The 15163-nt window shown below is 42.0% G+C and overlaps 1 protein-coding gene across 1 annotated transcript in view; it reads left to right on the top strand.

Annotated features, from left to right (window-relative positions):
• LOC8035679 (venom metalloproteinase antarease-like TtrivMP_A) overlaps positions 1-15163 on the top strand; it is a 63466-nt gene that overhangs the window by 40295 nt on the left and 8008 nt on the right. The window contains exons 10-13 of the mRNA XM_040214660.2: positions 4170-4219; positions 7486-7597; positions 9710-9874; positions 10807-10972. Coding sequence (XP_040070594.2) covers positions 4170-4219; positions 7486-7597; positions 9710-9874; positions 10807-10972 — 493 coding nt within the window. The remainder of the gene's footprint in view (positions 1-4169; positions 4220-7485; positions 7598-9709; positions 9875-10806; positions 10973-15163) is intronic.

The following is a 15163-nucleotide window of genomic DNA, read 5'->3' as shown; positions in this document are numbered from 1 at the left end:
AGAACCCAAGGAACCTGGGTCTAAACCTCACTCCTGGCCATTTCGATCTGAATGAGCCTGGTAACGGCGTGCGGTCATGTATCACTACTGCGTGGTGCACGTTAAAGACCCCAGGCTAGCCGTTGTACCGCACTGGCTAAGTTTCTCGGCTACAGCTGAGACACCTGAGGCCCATTGAGGCTGTCTATCCTACCGACTGTATGAACATACACACAGCGTAATTATTATGAAATTATCTACTCCGCGAGTCGAAATAAGACTAAGGATAGTCACAGACTTTTTAGAAAACGAAAGGAGGGGCCTATTCGAATCATGTTTCTTGGTTGGTAATGGGTTCTCCCGCGCTCTTATCACCTAATGCGGCAACATGATTGGCTAAGAACGAAGATAGGACGCAAGGGCCTCGCCACGATCTGCGCTTCTTAATCTGTTAATGACTATATTCAATATAAAACTTTTACTACTAATGGTTTTACAAGATTACAGTACGCTTTGGCATTGTTCATCAACGGGACACTGACTTCCCCCAGAGTTTATTTTTACTTTTTGCCAGGTGATTGAGCGTAGTGTCAAAAGACACTACGCTCAATGTTTTTTGCTTGGTGGTCGGGCGTGTGGTGCAGAATTAATCCTAGCTGTTTTAATCGGTAAACGATTTCTAATTTAAAGCTCGACAGATTTGCCGGTTCCGCGAACGACAGTTCTGAAGTAGAGGTCCCTCACCGCCATCGCTTAGACCTCTTCGGTCCAGGCAACGACCCTCGCGATCCCGAGATACAGCGCCTTGTTGAGAACTGTGCAGTGCATGGGCTCCCGGCGCTCTGCACCTTTTCTTTTTAATCGACGTATTTGCAGGTTATTGAGAAGCCACAAATAAATGGGTCTAATATTTTTTTATACTTAATATTGAGTGTGTGCCTTCGATAACCCACGAATTTGATTATATTTGGTGGCTCTGTTTGAACCGCACGTGACGACGGAGAAGAGAGTGAGCGCGGATCAAACCAGCCAGTTCGCGATCGGCAGTTTTCGGGAGTAAAAAACCGACTTTTAAGCTGCCAATTGTTGTTTTGGTAGCTGGGCTCTCCTGTGCCATGTACATATGTACGTACTTGGCGAGAATAAATACTCTGTCAGTGTCCCTTTAATGAAATGGAAGCGAAAGCGATGAACGTCTTTGGAAATTCAAATCATATGTTACCAAACATTACATTACCTACAATCCAAGCTTTCACGTCCAAGCTGCAATGTGTAATGCCTTGATGGATCTGAAATTGCTTTCTGCGTCGCAAGCTTGCATCAGTGAAATGGTAGTTGTGCTTGCGTTTTTGCTCTTGCTCCTGCCTTGCAGGTATTTAATATTGCAATTACGGGAGCAGCTGCGCGCTTGTTCGTGATGTATTTTAAAGTGCTTTTTTCGTTTTTTTCTTCATGATGTTGCTATTCCTCCAAAGTGTGTGAAGGCACCAGAACTTGTTAAGTTGCAACAGGAGCTCTTTGTTCATGGTTTAATTCATTTTGTAGAATCCAAGAAAGAAAATAGAAGCATGTTCTTCTACTCCTTATTATGAATTAATATCTTAAGGCGAATCTTGGCCCACGGAGTACGACCACTGGGCAGAAAGCAAATTTAGGCCACACAACTCTCAGCTCTTTGCGGGAGCATAGGAACCAGATAATGCTCAAGGCGAGCCTTAATCCATTCCTCACCAACGGAAAGGACGGTTCGACCAAGGACCCCCAAAGCATGCAGGCTCATGACAGCGCACGCTTCGCCGGCCTAAGCTTATGGTGGCATTTCAGTATGGACTCGTAGCAAATCTGGACCGTTTACTTTCCCGCAAAGCACAGCAGATATCAAATAGACGAAATGACGAGGCCCAAAATATTTATGGACCATAAAATAAACCAAAAAGAAGGAAAACACTGAATGTGGTGAAACCTGATGCTCCGTGTCTAACTGTTCTTATTTTAGTCTTGTCATTGATCGAGCTCTTTCCGTAGATTGCAGCGATTGGTTCTCCTCGGTGCTTTGTGGGAAGTACACTGACCGGATTTGTCAGAGGGGGGAGGTACGACAGCACTGAAAGGGCGTGTTTAAGATAACTAGAAAAACGGCTAAAGAAAAAAGAAATTGGCAGTGCTCTGTTCAGCCTTGATGAAAGGAAAGCTGAAGAGGCTGTTGAAAAAACCAAGAACAAGAACAACGAATAACAGATGAATTCTTGCGAATTTTTAACCCGTGAATCTGAATATCACGTTTCTTTTATCGGAAGATGTAATTAAACGCGAGAAAACGCAAAACGAAAACCTCCGATCAGTCGTACCGTCATACAAGGATCTTTTGGGCCGCCAAGCGCGTGCCGCTCGTGTGGGCGGTGCGTGCAATTGCAAGCTTGCCAGGTATATTCCACCGCCACGGCCGTGCCACCACACTGACACTAGTCGTGACGTTTTTTTTTGTTTTTTTTTTTAAGCTTATTTGACGGGTGCCTAGCTCCGATAGGCGCTGAAAATGCGCGAGAGCGGAGATTCCGAAAACTTCTAGTATGGCGTCATGCTCCGGTAAGGAGCGGCTTCGAGGTACTTTGAAAGTAATTTTCTGCAACGTCCATGCGCGAAACAAAAAGAAAAAATCTCGACATTCGTGATCTTGGAGGCCAAATGAAGACGATTTAGGTTTTTTGTTTTTATACGGGACAGCTTCAGCTTCCCTTTAAGACCTTGTTTTTAATACGAAAAGTCTCCAGCGTTAAGGAAGGTATCGAAAGCACAAGCTGAGCGTTGGGCCAACTGGGTTCGTGCTCCGCGCGCCTGGCACTTCTCTTGGACGCGGATAGATGGCGCCAAAACGAGGGGACCTGCTTTTGCTGAAAGTTATTGAGACCAGACTTGGGTACGTGTTACTAAAAAAAAAGTAAGGAATTACATTTGCAATTACCCATGGCCAAATGTAACTGATTACAGTTACAATTAAACATCCATAAAAGTAAGTGATTGTTACTTCAAAAAATAATTCGTTACTTTCGCGGTGTTAATTTCAACCTTACTGTCCATGGGTAAGAAACAATACATAAGTGTTATGGAAGCGTTTCTTCTTGCCACAACTCACACTTTTGTGAGCTTGAGCAACATCTGGCTCTCAAAAAGTCCCATCAGACATCTTACCTCGTTCGTATCTGAAGATGTCGTCCGCTACACTAAAAACCTATTCAATCCACCTTTTTTAAAATAGGTGCTGCCACCTGAATGCACGGCTGATTGGTTAGAAAACAACGCGTTCGCAAGGCCTTTTCTACCTGTTTGACACCCAAAACATCAGCTACATCCTGTTGGCCCATTGAGACGCTGTGTCCTAACTACGGCTGCACAAAATTTCACTATATATATATGAGTACAGGTTTTAGGTTACGTGAAGAAAGGCTTTGAGCATCTAAAGAATGCCACGCCTTGGGTTTTGTAATAGCAGGTGACGGCGCGATTCCGGTAGAGCTTACGTTGCAAAAGAAATATTTTTTACGATTATTTGGGGATTATTCAAAGTTTCCTCATTTTTCTTACGGGAATGAAAACAAAGATGTAACAGATTACAATCATTCCCTTACGTAAGAAAAGTAAGGAAATTATTTTACAATTACTTTCTGTATTATGTCACTATTCCCTTAAAAATTACTGATAAATGTAAGGGTTTGCAAGTGATTGCGTTACTTGTAACGGATTACGTACAAGCCTGCTTGAGACACTTTTCTGTATGAAGATTAATCACCTAAATGCGCTGGTTACACCGTGAGCGCTACTGATCGCATTGTCGCCGCTTAACATTGGGTTCCGGACGACTATATCCCGTGGTAGTAATATATTTATGAGAGTAATTTATGGGTGATAGAAAAGGAGGAAGCAAATGATCATATGTGTTCCTGCTGACCGTGCCCGGCTGCCGACATAAAGCATAAAAAAGGGCATTTGTTTAGAGTTCAAATCTTCCAGGAAGTTTTCCCTCAAGAATGCGTTTAATAAAACGAGGTTGGTTTATTTATATAAAACCAGCTCTTGGTAGCTTTCCGAGCGCAATAATTTGACATTATATTTAAAATGTATATGCCTTTGTTCTCAGTAAGGATTGAACTCGAGTAGAAGTATTAACTGCGCTTTTTTGCATTTTTCAACAGACTAGATCTGGCAGATAAGGAAAATGGCAAAGTGGAAAATGGTGTCATGGGTTAGTATAGAGTACCCTTCATTGCTTTCGTTTCCCATATGGCTAAAACTATTTTTATTGAAGCAAGTTCATTTACTGTTCCTTTAAAGTTAAAACCTTTTTTTTTAATAGGTATAAACACGACATTCATTAAAAGGTTCCTCTGAGCAAATTTTGCAACCGAAGCCTTACGTAGTGAGGTGCCGACTCGCCCAAAAGCACCAAAATGGCAGAACCAAGCAAGTTGTTTGTGCGCATTGTATACAGTCTGCAACGCAGTTAGTGTAAACACAACTTTGGTCCTTTTATGCATTTGTCGTGTTTGGATCAGCGTCCAACGACAAATGTCACCGCATGAATTGGTGCCCCACAGCAATATTCCAGAAGGTCGGATGTATTGTTGACAAGCTCTTCAGCGTTGAACCGCACAACGTTCTCGATGGGGCGCTAATTCACCTGTCGCCGTCGCACTTCCTTATGAAAAACGCATCTGAAATTTTTCTAGTCATTTTGTTACGATTCCTGCTCAGGATAAGTTTCCTGAAGCTTTGGACCACAATCGCATCGGTTGCAGTGTATCACAACATTATCCGAGGGCGAAGATCTTACTGCCAGTGCGTGTTTCCTTAGCCTGTCGTTTCTGGACTTTCCGGCTTGTCCTTTGTAAACCCACATGTTAAAGGTATTGTACGGTTCGTAGGTGGCGTATCTACAGTCCTTTGCTAGCTCAAGCTAGAAATGTTATATGTAGATTGTATGACAATGTGTTTACATGACGTGGACAGTTGTTGATGAGGCATATCTGTTTCTTCTTTGGTTTAAGTCAGATTAAATCTCAAACTGCTGTGTGTGTGTCTTCTTCTGCTGGTACTCGTTTTTAAGGCCTTTTTATCCTGCGAAGTATTTCGCTTTGCTTTTCCATTCATTGCCAACTTCTCATTGACGGAGAAAGGAGGTCACATGCACCAAATATGAGCATCGCTCGCGGGAAGTGGCCCTGCTGAGCGCCGGGTTCGGGCGGGATATAGGTATTGCTCCGCGTTTGCGAAAGGTAGATCTTAATCTGAAGTCTGACGAGCAGGAAGCGGTTCTTGAACTTTCGGACATTGTGTGTTACTTAAACGTTTTTGATTGGCTTTTTTTTAGAACACAGGACTGCTTCAAAACGATCGTGAACAAACGAGGCACAAAATTATCGCAGGCACGCGTAACGGACCCAAGTTGACTTGGTGCGAAGCACATTTTGCACTTTGAGTTCTCGAAAGGTAGACTTTGCACGGTAGTATGACAATCGGGGAACTTAAACACTCGAACATTGTGTCATGTACCACGTGAATACTGTGAAATTTCGTGTTTTTGATAACGTCAGCGATGTTTAGAACACTGACGGAGCAGACGACGGGAGCCGACGACAGGAGTAGGCACCTTCCGAGCTATTGAGGACGAGGCAGGACACGTACGGCTTCGCTTGCGCAACGCGTGTCGTGCCTGTCGCGCTCCCTGCCAGAGCGGCAATCAACACTTGGAGACGAAAATTCAAGACCGTTGCCATATTGTGATCTGCAAGCAATGCAGTAGCGTGGCGCTATCGTGATAAACTGCATTGCCGACTGGTGTGAGGCGGCAGAGCGTAGGAACAACTTCATGGTAATCCTTCCTGGGTTTTACGGTAATATTTAAGTCAAACGGTATAGCGCGAGATTTAATTAACTTATTATGTATGTTTATAATTTGGAAATTATTAAGTTATTCTGCGGGGCAGTTAGCACGCGGACGACGTTACATTTTTGTAATCTTTCTGAGAAGGATACATTTTAGTGCTTAGATTGTTACTAAGAATGAACACATTCCACCACGCTGAAGACATGCACCGTTGCTTATTTCTGTATTCCAAATACACAGACTAGTTAGTGCCCACCAGGGATGGGCAAAATATACGGAAATATGTATCGAAATACAAATAGAAAATACTTCGTCGAAGATGTATTTAATTACAAATCTAATTACATTTCCAAAAAAGCATTTAAGTACAAGATACAAATACAACCAAATGTATTTGGTCTCGTACAAATACTTTTCCAAATACATTCGTCAAAATTTGCGTCAGCGATTTCAGGGCACCTGCAACGGGTTTCTGGGTACCTCATTTTAATTTTGCATCGCACACTCGGGAGTTAGTGAGCGAGGCTCTAGTTACGTAATAGAAATATAATCACAAAAAAAATGTAATCAGCTTGGACGTAATAGGTGATAAAAGTACAGAGCTTCAAGCATCTTTTTTTTGTCGATTACAGTTTGGGATAGACCAACAAAGAACCGAGACGACCAAGATGCGCAGCACTAGCTAGAGAATATTTTATTGTTGCAACTCGCACCAGTTACGAAAATCTGGACGACACGCTCATACAGATTGTTCCAGGCAAAAATATGGAAGGAAATCAGACTGGAAAGCATCACAAGTTGTCACGGGCACTTATTTAGCCAGTCTGCCTGTGAACGTCGATTTCGTCACTATTCTTGCCCTGGACTAGCACCGTAATCACAAAGTCACTAAACGCTTGTGCTTGACTGAGAGACACTGCATTCGGTGCAAAACATAGTTTTCTTCCTGCTCTGGACAGTGACATTAAATTTGAGGGATGTATTTTCGCCCACAAAATTGTGTTTAATTACAATTGTATTTGAAATACCCACGTTTTAGTATTTAAATACACACGTCAAATACATTACCCAATTTGTAATTAAAACAAATGCCAAATACACAAAGTATTTGAAATACTGCCCATCCCTGGTGCCCACATATGCTTTGTTCAACTTCACACACTTTGCTCAATAGCGCAGGATATTGAAACTAAAATATAAGATTATAATTGTAATAACAATATAAGGTTTCAGTTGTTTTTATTTTTATTATAATCCCTAGCTCTCGCGCAGTTCTAATGTAATAATCTAATGTTGTTTGTCTTGCTCAGTGATATGCTTGTGTTGTCATGACAGTTCTTTGCGTTCGGTCAGCACTATCTATTTCATTTATTTCATTCGAACAAGTTTGCATAACTGTTTAATCAGCCAGATAATGCATTTCGAGGATAATCTAGGGTTAAATCAAAAGTGTGTATCGAAAAAAAAATCTGGAGGGTATTTTTATTATTTTTATTGAGTGGTGATATAAATGTCCTAAATGTTTGCGTCTAATTACTAAGAAAGGCACATGATATTCATCACTTAGGCGAAGGTACCTATTTATTCTGCAAATGCTCATACCAGCAACTGATTTTCTTTTTTAGGTGTGGCGTACGTCACTGCCGTGTGCAACCCAAGTTTACGAGCTGCTCTTGCCGAGGACCACGCCTACACATTTTCCACGGTTGGCGTGACTGCACACGAACTTGCACACGCGTAAGTTGATGCGCCTAATACAAGGTTGGAAGCGGACAATGATACTTTACGGATATAGGCAGTCTGGTAACACCAGCGTATTTAGGTTACAGTACCCATGTGGGTCAACCACGCAATGCATGAGGACTTTTTTTTTAATAAAATACAATAAGCAAAAACCTCAAATCAGGAAAACATAAGGAGACTTGAAAATGACACACACACAAACACACTTACACAAGCACACATGCATACACGTGCGCGGGCCCACGCACATCCACAGTTACACACTTACGCACGCACATACACGAACGCACACACACAAATGCACATACAAGAACGCACAAATATACACACTGTTTTTGTCTGTCTGCATCTCTTTTTCGGTGGCTTATTCGTGGTTTTTATGTCAGTTTTTAGTGGCGTTTTTTATCACCGGCTTGCCTACGCACTTTCAGAAAACTATGCTATAGGCTTCTATCCTTGCAACATTAACGACCTTGTCACCTAGTTGACCGAGATGTGTAGCCTAAGGCCACAATATTGACACTTAATTTGCTTGAATCACTAGAAGCATGACCTTGGACAATGTTAAAGAGAATGTACAAGCTACTAGCGTGAGTAGTAAATGTGGCTCCTGGACAGATAATACGTCTCATTTCCGAATAATTTTCTTTATGCCAGTTCGATGTCCTTAATTGACTTTTCGACTACAGGCTATTTAGAGGTTAGGAGACGTCTTTTAGCTAAGGCTGAGTATTACCGTTTTCAAAAAAATAAAATTTGGCGACAAATAATTTATACTTTTGATGACAATCTTTCTAACAACCTATTGATGCAGCGGCTTATTTATATTTAAGTTTCTGTAGCATAAGTATTAAAGACTTCCGAGCGTTGGTATGAGAAGTGCTGAAAAAAACTGTTGAGTCTGTATTGAAAGTATCAACATTGCTCATGTAGTGATTAGAGAAGGAACAAACTGTGCAACATGGCTGTGGCTATAGAATACATGTAAGCAAAATGTGATATTAGTTTGAGATGAAACACGCAGAGAGACTAAATATTCACGGAACTACTATGAGAGGTAACGCTGGCCATGATAGGAAACTTCAAATCTTTCCGAATCCTTCTGGCATGAAGTGTACTTTTTTTGTCGGACATAATATTACAAAAGCTGTTTTTGGTTATTATATTTTATATGTATGAAGGTGCAGATTTTTTTGTACATCACTTGGCAGAGGCTCTTGCTGCAGAACTTTGCTATGCTATAGTTTGTGTTCGGTTTTAGCTCGTTTTTATTTTCAAAATTCTACATAGTTATATCAACTGCTGTGCAAAAAGGAAAACAAAAATTTCAGAGGTTTTGCGCGCATAAAATTTCACATCTTTTTAAATCGTGCGGTATTTTCCTTAACGCAAGACCTCACGCTCTTTGTCGTGCGTTCCGTTTTATGTGGTCTGCGCGCTTACTATGCTTAGAGTAATCCTGTCAAGGGAATACGCAACCTCCATGTAAAAGGGCTAACGTGTGTTTTCGGTACAATATGACCACAAAATCCGAGTGGTAATGTCATATTTATCCACCAAGATGGCGTCTACAAAAAAAAAAGAAGAAATATGCATGGACAAGTACAGAGGAGGCAAGACTCAACAGGCTCTAGCCATCCTCTCATAACAAAAAAAATCTTCAAATTAATAAAAAAATTAAATAGTCATTACGTTCGATGATTGTAATACCCGCTTCACACGGGCAATATAAAGGTAGCTTTAACACAGGTCCCTTTGCAATCGGCGAATCAGCTCGTGCTTTTGGGTCGCGAGCACACGCCACGCGCGGAGCTTTGTGAATTGATTCGCCGCAGGGTATAAAGCTCTCTTAGCTAAAGGTACCGTTATCATCGCGCGAATGGGGTATGAGATAGACACGTACATTCCCTATTTTTTTTACGACTTTTATTATAGCACATACAGCGTATTTTGTATTAGTTCCTCTGGATTTTAAGTCTCATATCTAGGCACGCAAAAATCTGTTTCTGATAGCCTCCCCTTAATGGCTTCTCGCGTTCCGCTTATGTTTGATCGAGAGTTTCCTTGAGAGCTGTTTAACAGAACACAATCGCTTGGCTATCGCAGACTCGGTAGTGTTCACGACGGAGAGATACCCATCTTTGTGACCCTCGGAAAGACACCCAAGATTTGTGACCCAAGGGACGGACACACAATGGCACCTACAGCTGGCGGCGCACGTTTCGGGGTGTTCTCTTCGTGTTCCCTGGACGAAATGTCGTCTTTCGCCGGGTAAGTCATCAGCGACAACAGCTCTCCAAAAGCGAATCTCATACTACGGCTCCAGAAATGCCCGTATTTACAATGCTTCACGAAGAACGGAAAGCTACAATCGGAGAGTTTTTTTTTTTACAGATTGAATTAGCGAGGAAGCGAGCTGAATCATACTCAGATCGAAACGTTGTCTTAATGGCGAGCGCGCACCATAGGATTATCACCCGCGTGTTCACGCCGACACCCTCGTGCCTGTAGCTCGAGTGGTACATTTAGTGCACCTTCGCACTTGCAGCGTGCTTGAAGTCTGTCTAATAATTACTGATTTAGTGGTTTTCGATGACATTCAGCATCTTTCTAACCAGAACCAGATGTTTATTTTTGACCAGTCGGAAAGTTTGTAACAAATGTTCGGTCAATATTTTTTTTAGCATGACGATTAGTACCATATATTATAACCCGTTGGCCGTATAACTCAACTGCACTGACGATATTTGTAAACCCCTCGAGGCTTAAAAAGAATCAGTTCGATACTAAAATAAAAATCCCTGTATAATGATCGAATGAATGTTTTTTCTTGCTATTTGCAATACCTGCTTAATCACAAACAAAATAGCTCGATTGAAACAATAATTCGAGAGCAATTTCAAAATCCACATTTTGACAGCATTTATTCACCGATTCTTAACAAAATGATTGAAAGCATTCGGAGCATTATACATTTTTATGTTTGAATTATTTGGGTAAGGGTATGCTTTGAAATTCAATATCATGTTGACATATCATATTCCGCTTTGTTATTATATTACCAGCAAGTTAGAAAAAGAAAAACAAAAAACCGAGAGAGGCTGTCGTAAGAGCGCGGCAGCAAGAACTGTATTGTAATGTTGAAGTAATATTAATTCATTCGCTACAGTTTGGCAATGACAGTCCCCTTTTCTTTTTTCCAGGACTTTAACTGAAGAATGCTTCAAGATTGCATCGTCCAAAAACCACACATCTTCCAAGAAACCAAAGCCAGGCACAAACTGGAACTTGTTTCCAGGTCGAACCTGGAACAAAACATTCTACTGCCAGAAATTACATCCCCAATTCCTAGGCGTCACAGGACGTGACGTAAGAATCACTATCATTGCCTTTTTCACAAATACTAATACGACCCGCTTGTGTATGTTGGGTACCTTTAAAATTTTACAAAAGAATGTTCCTAAAACAACTTATAACTTTTCTGTGGCCTTTTCTAACGGCAGTGCTGAATACGTTCAAAACAACAAAGCCATGCGCAAAAATAGAAAGAAAAAAAAAAGTCAGCAACCCTCATCTACAAAGTTTCATGTTACGTAAAAATCAGATTTGACGGAGCAATTGTTACACTGAAAAAAAAATATGTACATAAAACGGTCGTTTTGAGAATTGAACAAGAACCAATATGTGAAATGTAGTATGAAACGTAGCGAAACATATTGCACGTTGCGTTTCTCTAGAAAGAGAAAGGAAAATGTACATACGCTACTAAAAATGCAGGAAAAGACGTGTTTTAGAGAGGAAATAAATAAAAATCCTAAAGGAAAGGAAATACAATATGCTGTAGATCAAATTCGGCTCGATGAGTCGTTGAGATTGAATGACTAAAAATCTATAGGACATCCCGAAGGCATGAAATGACGGCAAGGCAGTTATTCTTTAAAAGATGAAAGCCCGACTTTTTTTAAGGAAATCACACGAATGAGATTGTGATATAGTTTAAGTTCACACACGGCGGAGAGAGTGACGCTGAGAATAAAAGACGAAGGATAAGTTATGCTTTGACGAGTCGGACTAATCAATGTTCACGTTATCTTTTCATTAAAGTGGTACGGAAAAATGCCGTCGCCACGAGCTCTGTACCTCTCGCTTCAAAATCGGCTAGCGAGAAGCGCAATGCGTATCGCTTTCGTGACGTCAGGGGCCTCTGCACGGCCAAGGGCACTGTAGTTGCAAGCATTGCCGCTTGATGAAGTGAACGCCTGACAATCTCGCCAAGGACTCTACGCCCTATCGCCTGTACATGACTTGCCCTTAACGTAATTCGCGGCCATGCCGGTATTTTATTTGCCGTTTGCGTTCGGTTCACCCCGACAGTTTCACACCGCAAAAGTAGGAGCTTGAGGGAATCAGTAAGTAGAAATAACCGTCACTGCCCAGCAATGACGACATACGCAGGCTATGCATAAAGGGTACACATTCACTGGGTCCGGATGCCGTATTTGAGCGCGTTATTCATAGCTTGTTCCGGTGTGTTAAGGAAGGGGGGGTGTAACTTTGGTCTGGTAAAGGTCCTTGGCGTTCTCTGGTCAACCTCCTACCTATCGCCTGACAAGAACGGCGGTCTTGGTAGTGGAGAATGCACGTTACGGAAGCACTGTGGATTTCTTCGCTAAGCTTCGTGATTCCGTTCAAGCCCGGGTTGTTTATACATTTGCGCTGTATTTCCGTTAGTAGCGCTGGGGTAGAAGTCGTTCAACGTCGCAACTTCATCGGCCTCCAAACTACAAGGTGATATTGAAAAGTCGTTTTATTCGTTTTAATATTAGTTTTCGTGCTTTTACGAGCAGAAGACTGGTGTTTCTTAGGCGCTGACAACCAACCGTAGTTTCCGGCTAAACAAATAAAGAAGAGCTAAAATTTAGTTTCCGTACCCCTTTCATAAAACTAAATGCAAACAAGCAGATGAGGTATTCATGATGAACTAATAAGCGAATTAAGAAACAATATGTAAATGTAAAATTTTCACGTATGTTACTGAAAAACATCGCTCAAAGTGTACTATTCGAAGTTTTATTGAAATATTTAGTGCTGTTTTGTATGTTTCTATGTCAGTCCGTAAACGGTAAGGTAGCACGAAATGTGTGTTTGTGCAAAGTGGTATTCACTAGAAGCCAAATTTGAGGTAGTTGTTGTAGGGCACGTGCGAAGAACTAGGTGCCAATTATCGTCTACCACAAACCGCGATCTCGATTAGCGAGGATGCGGGCTGAACGTGCACGAACCTAAACTCCACGATGATATTGCCTTTTTAAAAACAACAAATGTGAGCTTTAGTCAATTACAGCTCAAGAAACACCGTGCGAACCTTACTATGATCACTCCTCATGCCAGAGGATTCGTTATTTTGATTTATTCTCGACCCTTGGGAGTCCTTGGGAGTCTCCACGCTCGGCGTTTTTTAAACAGTAAATGACTATAGTTCTGAGAACGCCGTGAGGACGATGAGTTTAAATTTGACACACAGGGAATACTCCCTTGCAACAATAGTAAAGAATATGAAAGCGGTTAAAAAAAAAGTCCTCGATTTTATGAACATTTTGTACGCTCATATTCATTTCGTTTGTCATTTCCTCGTAGTCTCCTTAAACGTGTTTAGTTGTTCAATGTGATAAATTAACTAGACCATTTTTAGATTCTAACACCAGGTTAGTTAATTGTGTACGGACATCCTTTAAATTTTGGTATTATAGACATGAGCAAGGTTTACTCTGGCGAACCAAAGTTGAGTTGTACTTAAAATTTATGATTATCTTTCGTAAACAGTTTTTTTTCTGTTTTTGGCTTTAAGTTTTTACAAGCGAGCTAATTGGCAATGAATTTCTAAAGTACGGTTAAACTAATGGAACAGAGTAGTGCTGCACATTCATTGGTCAGAAAACCTGGAACGTGCAAGGACACTTACTTTAAACGAATCGGTATCATCGTTTTACTCGAACGGTTGGGAAAACAGGCACAAGCGTTGTTCCGTGCCAGGGGCAAGAGCTAGGCGCATTGCATTCGCAATATTGCACAAGTCTGTTACGCAGCGGCGCCCTTGCTTAGCCGAACCCGATGCTCGTTAGATTTGTCAACCGTCTTGAACGGTATCACTTTTGACGAACAGCACATATCCTGATCTTTGAAGATGACTGGAAGCCCAAGAACTAGCCGTATCCAACGGCTTCAGGGAGCACAACTATTACCCGCGCAATTGCCAGGAAATAAGCGTACCCTGCGTGGCAATTAGCATAAATATGGCGGAGTCCTGAGAGCAGAATACGGGGTGCCTAGAACACATCTTTGAGTAGCGTGCTTAGCGTTCTGCCCGGCCCGTTTATTGAAAGTTATTCCGAAGTGTTAACAAATGGCCTCACGGAAGCCGTCGTTTCAAGGTGTCGGATGTCAGGATCCTGGTGGTTGATGCTTGAAATCCGGTAAAATGGTAGGGTAGAAAGCGAATGTCGCTGTCGTGGCAGCGGTGTCCCAAGTCCTGACTGCTTTAGCTTTCACATAACGTCAAGCTGGAGAGAGGCCTACAGCAGAACGGGTGCCTGCCGCATTCGACGCCGCTGATCTAGCACTATCTTAGTCACGGCCGGCGATGATACACGCATTTGTGACATGAGCGGGCAAAATCAATGGAGCACCTTTTAGGACGCAATAAACACACCATTCTGAGACGCGTTTCAGGCACCATAATAGTAGGCGCATGGTGCCAGAAGTGTGTCACGTACCGTCAGGGACAAAAGAATTACGTCCTTCGGAGGTTACATTGGTTTATAATTCTTTCAGCCTTATAGATAGGGCAGAAAGTCTAAAACCTATTAAAACCATTCAAATCATTCGACTGGGGCTTTGCTCCCGGTGCTCTCTGAAAGAAACAAAAATAAAAAAAAGGAAGAATGAGCAAGAAAAGAGAGAAATATAAATGAATCGACAATGGTGTGACCCCGAAACTATAACTTTCAATAATATTATCTCTTACTGAATAACTCCTTGGTATATCGTAACTGACAGCTCGAGTAGCGCATGGCGTGGTTTCAATGCGTTAGCATTAGGACGGTCGTTTTCAGGAAAATCCGCCGGTGTCTATCAGTGCGTCTGTTTGTCATTGCCATGCATGCCGTCGCGAGGAGAGTGGGTTGGTTAGCAGGTATATTGTGTACAGATATTATATCTCACCACGGTGGCGGGGAAAGAGGGAGAGGCTATGTTGCAAATCTTCCCGAATAACCTGTCTCCTACATCAGCGGGTAATATCATGTGATATCGCGAGTGAACGATCCGCGGGTCGATTTTGGAACGGTCGGGATTATCACCTGGATACTACGCGAATCGGCTTCGTATTGGGCTACGGCAAAAACAAAACCTAGAAGCGATGGCGGAAAATAACGGACGATCACTTTTGATCATGGAGGAAGCACTCGAAGAGACAATAATATTAACTGCTGCGGAGTTTTTTCTTTTTTTTTGACAATGACGCCGCGCTGCTTTTTGACGTGGCTCCACCCTTTGCACACT

This window comes from Ixodes scapularis, unplaced genomic scaffold, assembly GCF_016920785.2.
Source record: "Ixodes scapularis isolate PalLabHiFi unplaced genomic scaffold, ASM1692078v2 PGA_scaffold4__175_contigs__length_147842914, whole genome shotgun sequence".
Classification (NCBI taxonomy): domain Eukaryota; kingdom Metazoa; phylum Arthropoda; class Arachnida; order Ixodida; family Ixodidae; genus Ixodes; species Ixodes scapularis.
The sequence above is the reverse complement of the archived record's forward strand: the minus strand, read 5'-3'. Positions and strand labels throughout refer to the sequence as shown.